Source organism: Branchiostoma lanceolatum, chromosome 3, assembly GCF_035083965.1.
Source record: "Branchiostoma lanceolatum isolate klBraLanc5 chromosome 3, klBraLanc5.hap2, whole genome shotgun sequence".
NCBI classification, from domain to species: Eukaryota; Metazoa; Chordata; class Leptocardii; order Amphioxiformes; family Branchiostomatidae; genus Branchiostoma; species Branchiostoma lanceolatum.
In genome coordinates, this window is record NC_089724.1 from 4,221,673 (window position 1) to 4,240,384 (window position 18,712).

The following is an 18,712-nucleotide window of genomic DNA, read 5'->3' on the forward strand; positions in this document are numbered from 1 at the left end:
ATCTTTACGTTCTCACATATGACAATAGCTGTGTATTTGCATCTTTTTATTAAAACAAGCTTGCGGGGGAGAAGCTGTTCTAAATTTTAAAACTAATTTCCATAGGCCAGGAACAACGTTTGCACATAACGTTACAAGTCTCAGAATGACATGTGAAACTAAAGCAATCTAATGAAAACATCATCGACAAAACCTATATGGAGTCTGGTAGGGAAAAATCTACAAAAATTGTGAAAATTTCTTCTGGGGCATATTTTCTCAGTCTACCAGGCTAACACTCAAGTCAGCGTCACGTAAATATAATCTTCTTACCAGCGGCACAGATCTCGATATCGGTTATCTACCATACAGCTACACTATCTGGGTAATCAAAGTACAGGGAAGTGCAACGTCATCAACATGGCTGCCGCATACAAAGAACCCCACGTCGGCGCAGATCGTCCTCGTTCCTATCACGACAAGGGCCATCTGCACGGGTTTCTAGGAGCTGTGGGTGACTTACAGAAGGCTGGGGTGCTGCAGGATGTCAACCTTGAAGTCGAGGGCCGCCGGTTTCCCTGCCATCGGCTTGTTCTGTCCGCGGCCAGCCCCTACTTCAGGGCCATGTTTACAAGTGACATGGCGGAAAGTCGGCAGAAGACGGTTGTTTTGCAGGTACGGGACGCGTAGGATTCAGGCGCAACGTTAGGGATAAAATTTCACGACCAGATGATGATGAGAACAAAATATTAACTTAAAAAGAGCTAGTTATTATATGGAACTGATATAATTGTAAAGCTTTCTTGTGATATGTGATCTTGCCCCTCCCCACTTTAACTTTTCTAATGTTGTACCTGTAGAGCTTTTACTATTTTTCTTGTCACTGCTACAGGCTTCATGCATTTTAGACTATTTTTTTAGAATTTGTTTAACAGTTAACTACAGTTCTTTTTACATGTATAATATTATAGAAAATTGTTAATGAAGGCTTATGACAGACAGGGATAGTAATATGTAAAGTGCTTGATTTTGATGATATGTTTTGCTGTGGAGTTCTTACACAATTTAGATGTTTTTTACATTATCGCATCATATTGAATTCTCCCACAGGGTTTGGATGCAGGAATGTTTGGGGAGGTTCTGAGTTACATCTACTCGGGAACCCTCCATGTGTCCCTGGACAAAGTGCAACCCCTGTACCAGGCAGCCGACCTCCTCCAACTGGACTATGTGAGAGACACCTGCAGCAGCTACATGGCCATGAACGTGGAGCACTCCACCTGTGTGGACCTGTACAAGTTTGCTGATGTCTTCTCTTTGGACGTTGTTCGGAAATGTGGTCTGCAATGGATTGATAGAAACTTTACTGAGGTGGGTCTGACGTTTTGATGATAGATCACTTCATTTTTTTAATTCCCTAGAGACCCCACTCTAATGAAAGAGTGGTTGGAGGTTGTAGAAGTTGTAGAAGAATGAGTTTTTGTTTTAAAACTCATTGTAAAGCTCTTTTCAAATATGGTTCGTTTCTTTTGTTGCATTTGAGGAGTGACTCTAAGACGATCTCATCTACAAATTCAACTTTAGTAAACTTTTGTAGCTATCCTACTTTGTGTGTTGGCTGTTCAGTTTTAATCAGCATCAACCAATGGAAGATTATTACTAGAGGGTAGAGGATCTAGGAGATGCAGAGGGCGGCCCTGTACAAGATGAGAGAGGAGAGGTCCCCCCTAGGAGTGAAAATACCCTGGAATGATGATTAATTATGATAAATGAACTTTGCATCTTCAATCTTCACAGGTTTCTTCTGGAAAGGAGTTCTGCAGCCTGAGTGTGAATCAGCTTACTGAGATCATCAGCCATGATGAGCTGGTTGTAAAAGAGGAGACAACAGTGTGGGAGGCTGTGGTGAGATGGGTGCAGCACAGCAGGGAGGACAGGTGGGTGTCAGTGGTCCATAGGTAGATGTTGTGGTTCTAACATGAAGTAAACATGTTTGAGTGAGAAGCCACTGTGATACTAAGTCAGCTGAACTCACCTCTACCCTGTACTCTACAGACTGGACCACCTACCCAGCATCCTCCCTCACATCCGCTTCGACCTGCTGACCCCGTACAACGTGTTGGTCATCTCAGATCACCCCCTGGTCAAGGAGGATCCTGGGAGATCTGCCATCAGGAACGTGGTGAAGACCTCCAACCTGAAGAGGAGAGTCGGGATGGACACAATGGAAATGGCTTTGCTTTTTGCTAAAAGGTATCGTCATCATCATTCCAGGGCATTTTCGCTCCTTGGGAGGAACCCCTCTAGTCTTTCCTATGTCAAGCAATTCTTGGCCATGAACAATGATACATGAAGTTTTTGTTTTGTTCGCAAACTGCAGCAAAACAAAAAACTTCATGTATCACTGGTCATCTACATGTTTAATAAGGCGCCATACTTTTTTGCCAGTGAAGACCAAAGTTGCAGGTCTCATCAATGAAATCAAGAAAAAGACACTTATTTCTGACAGTGACACTCATACTGATTGATGAGGGAAAAAGACATATAGTTATGCTAACTGTATTCACTCCCAAGGTACAGACTTTTCACTCTGACTCTGTTTTCAGGTTGATCTTCCTCATCGGCATTACTTATCTTAAAACGTTTGAGAAACAACAAATCAAATTATCGTTGCCTGATCATTGAATGCATCTCCCCCTTTACAGAGGTAATGAGATGCTGTGGATAAATCCTGAGGAGGGGAAGTACATCAGGTGTGACTACAACATATCTCCAATTGCAGGAGCAGTTACAAGTGACAATGACATCTATGTCCTGGCATCTATCCGCAAAAAGATTTCCCTATTCAAGTACAGCCATACAGGGAATGAATGGGAAAAGAAGTCTACAGTATGTAAGGAACCAATACAACCAAATGATTTGACATCTGATTACCTTATGGCAGTCGATGGACATCTTTTTTGCCTGACTGGGACATATTCAGTGGTGGTATTGAAGAAATACAACCAGCACACAAACAAGTGGTACACATGTTCGACACCTGGACATGACGGGCAGTTGGGAAGCCATGTGGCAGTGTCCTGCAATCAGCACATCTATCTCCTCACATACACAGAGCTGTATTGTTATGACCCAAGGGAGGATCACTGGTGCAAGAAAACCCCGCCAGAGGATAGTCCTGACCTCTGCAGTGCAGTTGCCATCAGAACAGAGATCTTCTTCACGGATGATGACCTCAACAAGACAATAGTGTACGACACAGAGGCAGACCAGTGGCTTGACCTTACAGGACGGCTTGACCTTACAGGACGGCTGAACACAGATTTCAACATTGAATGCATTGTTCATTTTGCACTCGAAAACAAGCTGCATGCAGCGGTAGAAGGCTGGATGAGTTCAGACGAGGTCTCAAAAGTTTGGCAGACACAGGTGTACGTGTATGACAGATGTGAACGTGTTTGGAGAGAGTTGTCTGTCCTGCCTGACAATTGTTGGTATATGAGTACTCTTACGTTCCCAGTGGCTCGCATGCACCTACCATATCTTAACACCAGCCATGACGACGCACGGGTTGCACCAAACCCAGAGGGCGCACATGCTGTATAATGTCACCACTACAAGTCTCCTAGCAGAGGTTGGCGGGGAGATTGCGTTGATGAGGCCAGCAGACAGAAAACTTGGCATATGATAAGATCACAATGTTCCCCACCAACCTCTGCTTGGAGAGTAACCACTACAGCTCTCTAAGATTTGGATGTACATGTATGTGCTGTTCATTTCATTATAGTGTTCCTCTTAGTATTGTTACCAAATTTAACCAGAGAAACCAAATTGAAATGCTGTAAAGCTGTTTGTTATGCACAATGAATGATGCCACCACTACAACTCTCTAAGATTTGGTGGATGTTCCCAGTGAAGTTTAAGTTTGCCAGTTTGGGAACACTTAGTAGGACTTTCTTCCTACATGTAAATCTTCCTTTTCTGATACATCAAGGAGATCATTGATATTTGATGAAAATGTAGGATAATGATGAGGACAAAGCAATGAATTTGAGTTTTACTGATGTTAAGTTGTGAAACCTCCAACAACATATATTTGTTATGTAGTTACGTATATATCTGCCACTTTGACAAATAGTATGGGGTCGCTAGTGTAACCTCCCCCAGATATGCACAGTTTAGACATGTAGGAGTGCTTTATATTGCATCTATATTTCAAAATGAAAAAAGTATATTTTCACCTTTACCTTTTACATGTTTCTATTTTCTAAACTTGATAAAAAATGTTCATGGAAATGTAGTCCCCACATGCATGAATTGTATGAGTTGATCATATTCTCCACCAAAATAACATGTTGTCCAAAGTATGAAAATCAAGGCTATTCTATCATATCCTCATTAATCTTTAGACTACATTCGATATGCCTGTAACGACATCGTGTGCTCAACAATTCTTCGTTCTTCGTATGTTATATACCATTGCAACACAAAAGACAGTAACAGTTTCTTTGCTATTGTTTTGCCATAGGAACTATCCTAACATTATTTACATTTCGGTGACATCTGCATACAATCCTTACGAGTTAGTGACTTTGACATATTCAACCGGTTTTTCCAGTTAGAAATAGTAGTATTGCATTCGTTGTGCCAGTTCATTTTAGTGACGCTGAAGAAGAGTGATGGATGTCACTCAAAACGTCCGGAAGTACTATCCGAATATTAACCAGTTCTAGAGTTTGAATTGTCTTTATAGATTCTTCGTATGGAATGATAAGCCGTTTCATGCCGTTATCATCATCCAAAAAGTTTTAAGACTGTCTAGAATTCCGGTTGGTGTCCATGGTCTCGGACGTGCTCTGCCATCAACGTCATCAGTTTCCGCCAGCTTTCCATCCCCTGGTCTTCGGAACACGCGTCATGCCCGCAGCACTTCTTGTGTCCTATAGACCAGTGCTGTCTCTGACAGTCGCGGCTGCAGTAGCGGGTCATCTTACACCGGGCACACAGCTTCAGGGTACCGGTTGACCTGTAGAAAAGGTAACAGGTACACATGGTATTCAGACAAGACAATTTCCTTTGATAGGTAGTACAAATAGACGTCTTGCTAATCACGGCGTCCATTTTTAATATCCCGGGGGTCAGCTCGGGGTCATGCACCAAAACGAGGCTCCAGCTGGCGCCCCCTTCTTACAAGCATGTACCTGTATTGCAATATAGGTATGCCATCTTTGGTCACCGTGGTACATTTCGCCCCCCAGGAGTGAAATACTGCAAGAAGTCTATTCAGATGGAAAACATACTTTCTTCGGGCCAATAACAACGCGTGTACAGAGGACAAAGTATGTTTAACTTAGTATTCTCAGACGAAGTGGAAATAAAACGATGGAACCTTTATAATCCAACCTTTATACTAGTAATCAAAACGTACTTGTAGCCTGGTTTGCCACACTTGGGGTTGCAGCATCTCAACAGCCTGGTCTTCCTCGCCTCTTGTATCATCTTCATACTCTCGTGGCAATCGCAGAAGCCACGGCAGACATGGTTTTCGTCTGCTATCCCCATCCTAGTGGAAAGGTTTGACTCATTTAGGGAACTTGGTATATAGTGTTCTTGCCTGTGGATCAGGATAGTATAAAACATGCACCATGCACACACTTACACACACATACATAAATACATACACACAACAGTGACACATCACACACATACATACACATTCACACATACATACACACACATATACACACACATACACGCGCGTGCGTCTACCGCATAGGAACAACCGTTCATTCTTTAATATTCTGATGGAAGGATGTGACACTTGCCTCTGAGCGTCGTGACCGTCGGTCAAATCAGGCCTTGCTCCAAACTCCAATAGTCGCCGAACTGTGTGGACACGTTTGTTGACGCATGCAGTCATCAGTGGTGTGTTCTGGAAACCGTCCCGTATGTCTACTGTTGCACCATGATTCACCAGCAACTCCACCACTTCTGTCCACCCTAGGTTGGATTTGCGATACAAAAAGCATATAAATGAATTAGAATAATCAAACAGTGTTAGATTATTGCGATTTCCTTATTTTGCGCTCTTGTTACTCCAAGTCTGTTGTCTAGTGTTTCTTAACCCTGCCTATATACTAGTAACGTAACCTCTTACAGCTCACAGATTTTACTAGGACCTGTGTTAGCCATGATCCAAGAGGTGGGAGTTATATTACCGTGAACATTTCACAATGAAAAGCCGTATCTCTCGGTATCTGTATCTATATAGCCGGTATAACCGCCCTTCTGGGTAACACATCAGCTTCACAGGCACGCGGTGCGGCAGCAGCTCATTTTATTACACCGAACGCCTTCTACTGAGGGTGTCTCTACAGTACTTGACGGTAACGAGTTTCACTCTACAATAGTTCTAGGAAAATACGATCACTGAATCCTAGGTTGATAATTGTATTTATAGTTTATAGCTTCAATTATAGCATCTAGATCTACTATAGTTTACAGGCGTTTGTTTTGATCTACATGTATTTCAACCTACCACGAGACGAGGCTGCATGGAGGGGAGCAAATGACTTCAAGGTTCTCTTCACCACGGACGCCCCTTTGCGGAGTAGCAGTCTCACTATGTCCTCATGCCCCCTGGCGCAGGCGATGAACAATGCCGTGCCTCGTCTGGTGAGCTCGCCGTCCGGCCGCTCAAAGTCAATGTCCGCACCTGCATTATAGTTGGTGATCCATTATCATAGTTAAATAAAACCGAAGTACACAATTCATATCGTTCATAAGGGGAGTTAGTCTGCTATAAGGGTACTGTTTGCCGCTCTGAAAAAGAAGAAGAGGCAAACTGTCTAACTGACTAACTACCCTTGCTTGTTGTCTGTCTATCTGACCAATTTCTACTTTTTACAGTCGCCTCTGGAGTCTGGTAGAGGCTAGGATACTGTTCGGAATGGCCGATAAGTCTTGATCAACTTATTCTGTTGATCACGGAAATACACCATTCCAGCTATATCCGTTGGAGCCAATTGCAAAATTCCTACAATATTTTACGTGGGTGTCAGGATCAGACGACTCAGAATTTACCAACTCGGCCCATGGCAAATCTGGTCAGACAACTTCAAACTTAACTTTGAGGCCCGGCTTTTGAGGCTCCAGATTCATCATTATCATCGTGCGTGTGTTTTTGTGTCTAGATTGCCGTCTCTGGTGTCGTGCCGAGTTTACCATGGGTTTAAGTTAAAAGAAATTATGGCCCGAGTCTTCCGACATTCGTCTACTTGGTGACACCAGCATACGTTGATTTATAAAATAATTTCTATACGAGCTTACCTGAGTTCAAAGCCGTTTTGACGCCCCAGATTGACCCATTCTCAACGGCATCCAACAGAAATTCATTTGCATCGTAAGTTTCACCCGGACCTAGACGCACAGTTGCCATGTTTTCGTTAGAACTACTACAGTCGACGTACACCTCCCGCGCGATGTTTGAGTTTGAACTGAGGGAGCATGGGAAAGAGTTGTCTGTCACTCGACCCATTGGGCTGTTAAAAGCGGCAGAGGGGGGTGGGGTGGATTTGAAAAGGGGGTTGTTGAATCAAATCATCTGGACCAGTTGATCTAACTGTAAGTGGATCTAGGGAGGGTTCGGAGCAATTCGGACCAGGAACTAGGAAGGGTTTCGAGCAATTTGGACCCAGGATCTAGGGAGGCTTCGGAGCAATTCGGACCAGGAACTAGGAAGGGTTTCGAGCAATTTGGACCCAGGATCTAGGGAGGCTTCGGAGCAATTCGGACCAGGAACTAGGAAGGGTTTCGAGCAATTTGGACCCATGATCTAGGGAGGCTTCGGAGCAATTCGGACCAGGAACTAGGAAGGGTTTCGAGCAATTTGGACCCAGGATCTAGGGAGGCTTCGGAGCAATTCGGACCAGGAACTAGGAAGGGTTTCGAGCAATTTGGACCCAGGATCTAGGGAGGCTTCGGAGCAATTCGGACCAGGAACTAGGAAGGGTTTGGAGCAATTTGGACCCAGGATCTAGGGAGGGTTGGACCAATTTCTGGATTGGAAATAGGGTAGGGACAAAACCTGGTTTTGTACCTCTTCCACATGTATTTTTTGGAGCAGCCCATTGTTTTGGTCTATACTGCGGGTACATAAAGTAGTACCACCAAAATGCTTCGAGACTGGGGAGAAAGTCGTATGTGGTAGGCATCCAAGTGTAGACTGTGTTTTTCGGTGTAGAAATATTTCGACTTCCAGACTGTATGGTTTGGATTGTGAAGTTGTTATTTTTCCAGCCCGTGTATGGAATTATGCGCCTTGTTACGCAACTGCCTCCCCGGGTGAGCCGGCTGTAGTTCAATGGACCTCCACAAAGCGCTATTTCAAAGAGGTCATTAAAGGTCGACACGCAGGCAGAATTCTTTCGTTTTTAAATATTCTATAAACTAACCTGAAACATATCCTTTCTCGTATTTAGTGACAAAAGTTTTGGAAACATTATTGCATGTTTGTCAAAGGGTAGACAATGAAACAAGTCAGATGTGCATGACTTTTCTTCTTGTTGTGTTTATTCTCCTTGAAAAATAACACATGGCTAATCACCGTTTATATTCACGTCGCAATACTCAATAGTCCAAATGAACGCGTAACCATGGCAATGATACTGTGACATCGATCTAACAACAGATAGACAAGGAAATGTGGTCATTGCAAAAGTTGTTCTTCAAAAATCTGACTCCTCTTCTTGACACTAAGTTTCTTATACAAGGGGACCAAATATGATAATAAAACTGTTTCGTCGGATCATTTGGACAAAACAAAATACATGTGTGTTTGTTTAATCATGTGCACGATAAACAACATAACGAAATAACATGTCAATGATAAAACATGTACAGGAGGCGGGAACAACCTAAAGTGGCTTAGTCTGTGAAAAAGTATACATATTTTCTACAAAGATACCAGCGTCATATCCTTAGTGAGATAACTGTAGCTAATATAGTATGCTCGATATGGCTGCAGCGACAAACAGTAGTCTGCCCAACATTGCTTAATTTCATGTCGTCGTTAAAGATTAGCCTCCACAGCAGGATCTCTGGGCCTTTTTTGGGGGGCATATGATACACTTTTTTGGTGATGACTTCTTTTCGTACTGGGTCGTTTGTACAGCCCGTAACCATTAGGCCCGGGCCTTATCGCGGTTACGGGCTCGCTGCACAAACGACCCAGTACAAAAAGAAGTCATCAGAAAAGGCAAAAACGGCACAGAGAGCCTGCTGTGGAGGCAGTTAAGTTAAAGATGACCTACTGGCTGTCGTCCTTTTCCTACCCTTGGGGCCAGGCACCGTATATCGGCTAGCCACCAAGCAACGCGCGCGCGCCCAAGCTTTCCCGGCGCACCCTCCCGCTGTCCCCCGAAGACCGACCCCGCCCCACTCTCCGCTGTAAACCCAAAATCTGCTAGCCATACACGGAATCGGATAGCGGAGTAATCGGATAGCGGAGTTTGGGTCTGAGCGGAGAGTGGGGCGGGGTCAGTCTTCGGGGGGCAGCGGGAGGGTGGGCCGTGAAAGGTTGGGCGCGCGTGCGGGGATCCGATTACGGTGCCTGGACTCCCAGGGTATCCTTTTCCTCACCACGGCCTGAGAGACATGTACAGCCAGGGACAGAACCATTTGCCGAGGCGCCACGCTTCACATGGGCTACGAGTGACTGACTAACAGATACAAAATCGTCGTATCCATGTTCTAGGATGTGATCTGACATCAACAACATTATCTTTTGCAAGGGATCAGTTTGCTCAACAGTGAAAGCGTCATGCCCACAGCACTTCTTGTGTCCTACAGACCAGTGTTGTTTTTGACAGTCACGGCTGCAATACCGGGTCATCTTACACCGCGCACACAGCTTCAGGGCACCGGTTGACCTGTAAAAGAGGTAACAGTTACACACGTTACTAGTAAATATTCAGGAACTGTCTAGTTTTTGTAGTGTCCCAACAGCCTTTTGTATAGGCTTCGAACACATGTTGAAATCTAAATGGAAACTAGAAAGGCAACATTTTCGAGAAAATGCAGGATATTCCCCTCCCATCATATATTTATGCAAATTATCTCCTCATTAGCATGATTTATGGCCAGGTGTGTTCACCTTTCCTAAAGGTACCTACATGTAAAATATGACATCCGCAGCTTTAACGGTTAGAGAAATTTAAGTTTCTGCATAAATTATCCAAATGAGGTCATCATTAGCATAATCTATGGCAAGGTGTGTTCACCTTTCCTAAAGGTACCTACATCTCAAATATGACATCCATAGCTTTTATGGTAAGGAAAAAACATGTTTCTGCATAAATTATGCAAATGAGATCCTCATTAGCATAATACATGGCCAGATGTGTTCACCTTTCCTAAAGGTACCTACATCTCAAATTTGACATCAGCAGCTTTTACGGTAAGGGCAACACAAGTTTTCCTGCTACATTATGCAAATGAGATCCTCATTAGCATAATTTATTGTCAGGTGTATTCACCTTTCCTAAAGGTACCTACATCTCAAATATGACATCCATAGCTTTTACGGTAAGGAAAATACAAGTTTCTGCATAGATTATGCAAATGAGGTCCTCATTAGCATAATATATGGCCAGGTGAGTTTACCTTTCCTTAAGGTACCTACATCTCAAATATGACATCCGCAGCTTTTACGGTAAGGGAAATACAAGTTTTTAAACAAATTGTGCAAATGAGGTCGTCATTAGCATAATTCATTGTCAAGCGTATTCATCTTTTCTAAAGGTACCTACATCTCAAATATAACATCCGTACCATGTAACATAAGGTACATATAACTTTCTGCGATACCATTAGTAGAGCTACCACCTCACATCTACTTGGTTTTTGGCAGAAGAAGAAGAAGAAGAAGAACAGGCAAGCAAAAACAGTATATTCCCTCCAGTACTGGAGAGGACTATAACTACCTTTCTGTATACATGTAGCCTGGGTACAGCTCGCTCACTTTCGCTTAAAATTACCACGGTAATCAACATCGAGCCGGTTGTGATATAATAATCATGGAGAAAGGTACCCAGGCTAATTTGCTCATTTAAGTCATAAGATGACAAAGTGAACATAAAAAATTTTAACAGAACCATCATCAGCAAAACCTACTTGTAGCCTGGTTTGCCACACTTTGGGTTGCAGCATCTCAGCAACTTGGTCTTCATCGCTGCTAGTATCAGCTTTATACCCTCGTCACTGCTGTCAAAGTTTCCGGATGCTATCCCTAACCTAGCGAAAGATGCAACTCATTTAGGGAACTGAGGTTCATCTAGGACACGATGTATAATGTACGGACTAGTACCATGTTTCAAGCAAAACATGATTTCATGTCTTTTCTACGACGTCAGGGTTTTCGAACGTGGATTCGAACAGTATAAACCATTCAGAATGTAAGCATACGTACATCCACACACACACACACACACACACACACGCACGCATACAAACACACATACACACACACGCACACACACACACACACACGGACACACACACACACACACACACCCTCTATCACACTCTGGGGATAATACATTCGCTTCTCTGCAGAACTAATGATTGTGAATGAATTGATTTTGTATTCTTTGTATTCTTTATTTCGCATAGGTAAATAAAAAATGCAAGGTGCTGGGGAAAGTTGAGACCAATGTGGTGTGAAACTTGTGAATGAATTGATGTGATACTTGCCTCTTGCCTATAAAACCGTCAGTTAGATCAGGTCTTGCTCCAAGCTCCAGCAGTCGCCGAACTGTGTCCACATGTTCGAAGCCACAGGCATACATGAGCGGCGTGTTCTGGAAGACGTCCCGTACGTCTAATGTCGCACCGTGATTCACCAGCAGTTCTACTACCTCTGTTTTACCTATGTGGGATTTGCGACACAATGAATACATATGTGAGGGAACATTCTCTGGACGTACGACAACGACGTCTTTTTCCCCTAGGTGTAAATTGACAATTTTTGCACTTTGGAAGTGATTGAATGCGTCCGCGATTTAACGTTTAGAGAAAAGTAGTAGAAACTCCAAACTTCCAAAGTGCCAAAATTGTCAATCTGAAAACATCTTTTGGAAGCTGACACCTTCCACCATCTCACTGGCGATTTCTTTTTGTCAGATTCAGTCGTTAACGCAAGTTAGAAAGCGATTTGTCGGGTCATGGCTGATACGAATCTGAGTTTCAATGCGATCGATTGGTCGGGGTGATTATTCGTATGTTCCCCTCCGAGGTAAGGTGCGGCGAAGCCATACGGGCCTTAAAAATGCCTGACGTACGACGCGCGGGGCCGATACACACCTGGGGAAAAAGGTGACATACGTCAAAAGTAATATGCCATAAGTCAAGTGGAATGTCAACACATGTAATTTTTTTTCAAAACCAGGTGAAAATTAATGAGCGCCATGATGTGGTCCATAAAATTGACTTCCTGCAGCCTCCTTTTTTTTTAGATGGCCATGATCCAAGAGGTGTTAATTACATCATAATGAAAAGTCGTATCAACTAGAGTTTTTTATCTAAAGATATCGTTTACCAAGAATATCTTTATTATCGAAAGATATCGTTTGGCATCTTCTGTCTTGCCTTACCGACAAGCATTTATTTTGAATTAACCTACCTTTGGACGCTGCTCCATGAAGCGGGGCAAACGAACCGCATCTTTTCGCCACAGACGCCCCCTTGCGGAGCAGCAGTCTCACCATGTCCGCATCCCCCTTGACGGAGGCGATGAACATTGCAGGGCCTTTGCTTTCGAGCTCGCTTTCCGGCTGTGCGTAGTCAATGTCTGCACCTGCGTTTGGTGATGCATGATTTTATCAAAATGAATTACACAAGCGAGATTTCAAGACGTTGATATGATTTTGGACGGGAAGTCAAATAACTGCATTTACATTACATTTCAATCAAAGTACAAGTACATGAGTACAAGTAGCTCGGAACTTGTATAATTCCAAGGAGGACTAATGTCGTAATGAGAATGAATGGAGACCTTTTTTGTACATTTTGCCTCACTGGGCTAAGCACTAGCCTGGGTGCCATCCTATTTCTACTGGGGGCTCCTACACTCGCTACCCTAACTTAAAAATAGGGTAGCGAGTGTAGGAGCCCCCGGTAGAAATAGGATGGCACCCTGGTCACATGTTAACAATCGTATTATAACTATGCATGTGCATATAAACATCTAGTATACTGTCGGATTTTTCTCGCTTCTTGGTATAAATGAAGGGGGCTGGTTAGAGTTGGTTTATAGAAGGCTGTACGGAATATAATTTTCTCTTTACAAGTACTATGCAAGTACTTGTATCTCGGCGTTTTTTCTAGAAAATAATTGTATGAGGTAGCACACTATAGTATAGGGAGAACATTTGCCGGGGGACTTTGGCCATGGAGGGTTTCATTCTCAGCCGCAGGGTTGCGTATTGGACCCTCTCTCTGTAGCCGACTCCCTTCATACAGTTGACTCTATTTGGCCAATATCTACTATTTTCCCAGCGACCCGCGGAGGCTGGTAGAGTCTACACTTCCACGGTGTGAAGCCTTTGAAAAATAATGGGACAGTCTGAGGTTGTCTGAGCAAGACAAATTTTCACTATCTGAAGTGGGGGGAATTTGCTTAACACATAACCGAAAAGAATTATTCTATCACTATCATACAGACTGAGAGGACAATTTACAGTAAAAGAGATCAGCACAAGAGATAAAAGCCCAAACAAAAGGTCGCAATCAGGTGTGACTTGAATAAACGATGATTTTAAATATCCTAGTAGGGAGATCAGCCCTTCACCTTTGATTAATTCACACTGCTTATCCGCCTGTGCGGAGTTACGAAGAGCTAGGACTTGAAAAGGAAAAGACACATACTCTCCAAGCAGAGGTATGGCTCCGTCCTTTCTATTATGACCCGTTTTCTTTATGTCGCCAAGCCAACAAAAATAGAAAGCCCGACAAAAACACCTTAAACCCACCAAAAAAAGCCGGGCGCAGCCACACTTCTGCTAGAGATACACACATATTTTTATATAAATCCTCCTTGCATATAAATGTACATACAAGGCTCGGACACTGTTATATACTTAGTACTATGATATAGGCAAGCAGAGGTTGGTGGGGAAGATTGTCACCTTTTTATCATGTGCCCCGTTTTCTGTTGGTTGTTGGGGAGAGCCGACAGAAAACGAAGCACAGGAGAAATAATGTGACAATCTTCCCCACCAACCTCTACTTAGAGAGTTACTCTAGAGGATAGTTGTCACTGCCGTTCATGCCGTGGAAGACGAAAGTCACTTTATTTCAAACTGTTCATTTCATAATATTGCACGAAATGAGTTGTCTATTCAGACCACTAAAATCTATCCGAATTTCTCTAAGCTTACAGACAAAGAAAAGACCATTCTTCTTTTAACTACCAAAAACCCACAAATTATAGAAAAGGTGGGACATTACGTCTTCCATTGCTTACAAAAGAGAAGTCAAACCCTTCACTTGTCACTAGTTATAGACAATTGAGTTTGTATACTCTAGTCTAGCCTCTTTTATACCTATTTTTTACCCTGTTACATGTATCTTATGTATGTTGTGTGCAATTAGCCCTCGGGCAGGAATTTGCAATAAACTTATATTTATTGTTTTGCAGAACAAAAGGTGTGGCTCGCCACAGGCGTGCTAGACTTCCCCTTTCAGATCCTTTCAGTCCGAGCTCGGGACGGAAAAGATCAGAAGGTCTCGCCAATACACATGCACCGTACTTCACACGTCTGTGCAAGTCCTTATCTGTTAATTTACAAGTTCTCGTATCAATTCTAACACAAAGCAAAATACGGTGAGTGTTACACTCTGCATGTCTCTGCAGTAACCTAAATGTAAAGTAAGATGTTACTAGAATGTGCGACACAGGAAATGCTTGGAGGAAACTACCGTACAGTGCACAGATGCTACATCCGGTAGGCGGCGTGGTGGTAACGTTAATAGGCTGAGTGTCATCCTGATTAGTTCCTACTCCTAGCCTCTACCATTGCCTCTACCAGGCTCCGCGGATCGAAAAATAGTAGAAATCGGCCCCAAATAGAGTGAATAGTATGCCAAGGGTAGTTCGCTATACAGGGAAGCTCAATAGGGCTTCCTGTATAGCGGACTACCCTTGGCATACTATTCACTCTATTTGGCCGAAAATTTCTACTATATTTTCCCAGCGATCCGCGGGGCCTGGTAGAGGCTAATTAGTTCCAGGCTCTGGAACTAAACAGGATGACACCCAGGCTTCAGCGTGGTGGGGTACTCAGTGGGAGATTTGAGGCAAGAAATAACAAAATAATGGAACCAGGCAAGGAGGCCCAGGCAAGGAAGTCTACTAGTATAGAGTCGGTGAGAAGGTTGCCAAAAAATTAACTGATGCCATTGCTGAGGGGCGTTCACTATAGGAAGTGTAGGTTATTTTAGGAAGTAAAGAAAAGTCGTACTCAACTAGCTTTGATACATTTTTGTTGACGTGCTGGGTTTCACTTGGTTCACTTTATACGATTCAATTGTCTCTAGGTATGTAGCTCTTAGTGACTTGTGCTTGCGTGTTGTTGGAAGCGTTTCTACGGGAGCGCATCGAGTCTGTACGTACTCTCGATGTACAGGGAGAAGGCTATGTACATCATGATCACTACATCTGCTTGATAATTTCCTCAGAAATCACACGATTTCAGGTCTTTCAACTCTGGAAAATGAGTTCCTTCAAAAGTCAACGTCGTTCCACTTACCAGCTTTCAAAGCCGCTTCAATGCCTGCGAGGCAGCCATTCTCCGCAGCCAACAACAGAGCTTCGTTCGCCGTTTCCGCCATTTCGTCAGGACCGCCGCTGTTGACACCTTTCACTTGTGCTGTCTGAGTCTGAACTGAAGAAGTTGTCTTGTCACGTGAGCCACTGTTTTGACACGTGATCGCTTGTTGTATGAGGGGCTGCATGCTCTTTTCCGTATTATAAAGGTATAGCCTATTCATATTTCCCGTAATTTTGTAGGGAAAGCCATGAAGCCGGCCGTTTTATTCACGTAATTCGTAGCAAGGCGACCAAATTTTGCGTACTTGTCTTTCTTGATTTTAGTGTATTACGTAGGGGGATCTTCTGAATTCAGCGTCACAGCGCTGTCAGGACCCCCATGCAGACCCTCTCGCATGTGTGGAATGTGAGAACGTTAGGTTTAGAGGAGGAATGTTCTGTTGAAACCCGTTTTCTATCTGTAACGGGAGTCGCCCTATCAAACAGTTTTTACGCAGTGACGGAGTCTCTACGCAATGACTCTCTATTAAAACGCTACCATCCTTTATTAATATTGTCAAAATACTATTTTTCGACAAAACAAGAACAGAATATGTACATGCCATGTATATTTTAAAGGCAAATGACAGCTAAGACTAAGATTGACATCTCTATCAGTGAGGAAAAAAACGCAAGCTTAGGTTTTCTTGTGGAATGAACTGCCCTCCAATGTCCAAGCATCGCTTACGATCAACACTTATACAAAGGAATCGGACTCACATTTCAACAGACCGACTAAACACCCACACTTCTCTCACGGCCAAAGACATTCCGCAGTTCATCTTACAGGGCTCCGTTTAAATTTCAGTCAGTTAAACCACCGCCTATTTCTACACCACGTCCACTGTATAGATTGTCCTACATGTAAATGTGGTCATTTTAGTGAAACAGCCGAACATTACCTCCTGCACTGTAAACTTTATACCACCCAAAGAAGTACTATGTTAATATGATTCCAACATAACTGACCTTCAACTACTTAACGACAGTTCATTATGTTCTCTTCTGTTACGCGGTTCCACGTCACTGTCATATATACTCGATATAGTTCATACTTACATCCATTGTACAGGCAGATTCATTTAATGATAGATACCAACTTGTGCTGTCTATTGTTATTTTCCTTTTATCCATTTTGTATTTATGCATGTCATTATGTCTCTTTGTTGTATGTGTTTAGTAGAAGGCTTCAAATAAGCAATCGCTTCTGCCTAATACTCTGTAAACATATACGAATAAAAAAAAGCTTAGGTTTTCATGGAGCGCGACGCCCTCCTGACATATATTTTGTGTAGCCTCCGTTGCAGGCTCTGAACCGGCCTTTTTTGGGGCTAGATGACATACTTTTTGCAGCCAGCCCGTAACCATTTTGCCGGCGGTAAACGTAGGTCCGGGGGAATACTCACGGTCCTTGGGCATGCGCCCCGAGATAATTTCAACTAAGTTAAATCTTTCCCCTCCGAAACGCATTTTCTGCAAATTTGGCTGGTAGACTAAGCTACTAGTACGTTTAATTGCATCTCTTAGTTTGTTTAACCGGATTCTGTGCAATCAAATGGAGTGTACGTTAATGCGTTGCGCAGTTAAGTGGATTCTACAGTAAACTGTACCTTCTGAGCCTCAAAACAGAAAAGAAGCAAGAATTTCCTCAGAACAGCAAATTTTACACTTAGTCCTACACTATTGTTACACTTATGACCATGGAAGTCTTGTGTCCCAGAACCCACCATACATAAATGATATATATCTATATCCAGTTGTACAGATTGTTTGAATCGTCTTTGAATATTTTTATCTGGATGTCTAACGTTAATCAATGTCTCTCTCTTGGTTAGCGTGCTTAGTCCAGTGGTTAGTGATCTTGCCTCTGGAACTTGAAAACCCGAGTTCGATCCCGGCTCCGTCGTTCACTCGACATGCATGCTACCGGAAAGGGTCGCAGTCCTTAGGACGGGACGTTAAGCCGTGGTCCACTGTTCATTGTGCTTGTCGAAAAGAGCTAGGGGAATTTCCCCGGTACAATGAACCTGTAAATACTGTATATAGCGTCTATCTTCTCTGTCATGACCAGTGGAAGATTAGCTCATCTGTTCATTGAGTTAATTTGAGCTTAACTGGTTCGGGATCACTTTTCTTTCCTTTCCTTTCCTTTCCTTTTGGAAATGGCTTTGCTAACGAAGATTGCAGGGGCCCTACAATACAGGGACTCTAAGTAATTATAATTAACTGTGCTAAGCTGCAACCCATTACCTTGTGGGACACCAATGGATGTTTTTGTTTCACATACATGATCATGTTCCTAATGTGTCTGAAACAAAAACTGTCCATAATCTATGTCTGTTTTCTCCCCTACATCATTATTTTTCTCACTCACACACTTGCTCACTCATCCAGTCACTCTCACTCACTCACTCACTCACTCACTCGCTCGCTCGCTCACTCACTCACTTGCTCACTCACTCACTCACTTGCTCACTCACTCATCCAGTCCCTCTCAACCACTCACTTACTCGCTCACTCACTCACTCTGATGCGCTCTCTCTCACACACACACACACACACACACATTCACACACTCTCACTCGCAATCACTCACTCACTCTCACAACACACAAACAGTCACACACACACTCTCACTCACACTCACTCAGTCACTCTGATGCGCTCTCTCACACACACACACACACACACACATTCACACACTCTCACTCGCAATCACTCACTCACTCTCACAACACACAAACACAGTCACACACACACACTCTCACTCACACTCACTCACCCACTCAGTCAGTCACTCACTCACTCACTCACTCACTCACTCACTCACTCACTCACTCACTCACTCATTCACTCCCCTATCCTGAA

The 18,712-nt window shown here is 43.3% G+C and overlaps 3 protein-coding genes across 4 annotated transcripts in view; 1 reads left to right on the top strand and 2 right to left on the bottom strand.

The window, feature by feature from the left end:
* Positions 1 to 7,479, bottom strand: part of LOC136429781 (ankyrin repeat and SOCS box protein 9-like) — a 42,064-nt gene extending 34,585 nt beyond the window's left edge. The window contains exons 1-5 of one of the 2 annotated variants that reach the window (XM_066419748.1): positions 7,309 to 7,475; positions 6,518 to 6,694; positions 5,805 to 5,979; positions 5,408 to 5,542; positions 4,025 to 5,005 (exon numbers count right to left, since the gene is read on the bottom strand). In XM_066419748.1, the coding sequence (XP_066275845.1) occupies positions 4,798 to 5,005; positions 5,408 to 5,542; positions 5,805 to 5,979; positions 6,518 to 6,694; positions 7,309 to 7,417 (804 nt within the window). In that variant the 5' untranslated portion in view covers positions 7,418 to 7,475 and the 3' untranslated portion in view covers positions 4,025 to 4,797. Of the gene's footprint in view, positions 1 to 4,024; positions 5,006 to 5,407; positions 5,543 to 5,804; positions 5,980 to 6,517; positions 6,695 to 7,308 lie in introns of those variants that run through there. The other variant, XM_066419747.1, reaches the window with a different exon arrangement.
* LOC136429780 (kelch repeat and BTB domain-containing protein 8-like) lies at positions 364 to 4,225 on the top strand. The gene is made up of 5 exons (XM_066419746.1): positions 364 to 654; positions 1,090 to 1,350; positions 1,777 to 1,916; positions 2,035 to 2,232; positions 2,685 to 4,225. Exons 1-5 carry the CDS (start codon positions 400 to 402, stop codon positions 3,583 to 3,585), a joined length of 1,755 nt encoding a protein of 584 aa, XP_066275843.1. The 5' UTR covers positions 364 to 399; the 3' UTR covers positions 3,586 to 4,225.
* A 1,623-nt stretch (positions 7,480 to 9,102) lies between the features above and the next one.
* LOC136429782 (uncharacterized) lies at positions 9,103 to 16,158 on the bottom strand. Its single transcript, XM_066419749.1, has 5 exons — positions 15,786 to 16,158; positions 12,659 to 12,832; positions 11,731 to 11,905; positions 11,152 to 11,271; positions 9,103 to 9,908 (listed from the first exon to the last, which is right to left on the bottom strand). Exons 1-5 carry the CDS (start codon positions 16,024 to 16,026, stop codon positions 9,581 to 9,583), a joined length of 1,038 nt encoding a protein of 345 aa, XP_066275846.1. The 5' UTR covers positions 16,027 to 16,158; the 3' UTR covers positions 9,103 to 9,580.
* Between the last annotated feature and the right edge of the window lie 2,554 nt (positions 16,159 to 18,712).

Excerpts from the sequence above, each read along its gene's own strand:
- LOC136429780 (XM_066419746.1), top strand. The coding sequence starts at position 400 with ATGGCTGCCGCATACAAAGAACCCCACGTCGGCGCAGATCGTCCTCGT. Across the intron at positions 1,351-1,776 it reads TTGATAGAAACTTTACTGAG|GTTTCTTCTGGAAAGGAGTT; the intron begins GTGGGTCTGACG and ends CAATCTTCACAG. Across the intron at positions 1,917-2,034 it reads CAGCACAGCAGGGAGGACAG|ACTGGACCACCTACCCAGCA; the intron begins GTGGGTGTCAGT and ends TGTACTCTACAG.
- LOC136429782 (XM_066419749.1), bottom strand. The coding sequence starts at position 16,026 with ATGAATAGGCTATACCTTTATAATACGGAAAAGAGCATGCAGCCCCTC. Across the intron at positions 12,833-15,785 it reads TGAAGCGGCTTTGAAAGCTG|GTGCAGACATTGACTACGCA; the intron begins GTAAGTGGAACG and ends CACCAAACGCAG. Across the intron at positions 11,272-11,730 it reads GACGGTTTTATAGGCAAGAG|GTTAGGGATAGCATCCGGAA; the intron begins GCAAGTATCACA and ends ATCTTTCGCTAG.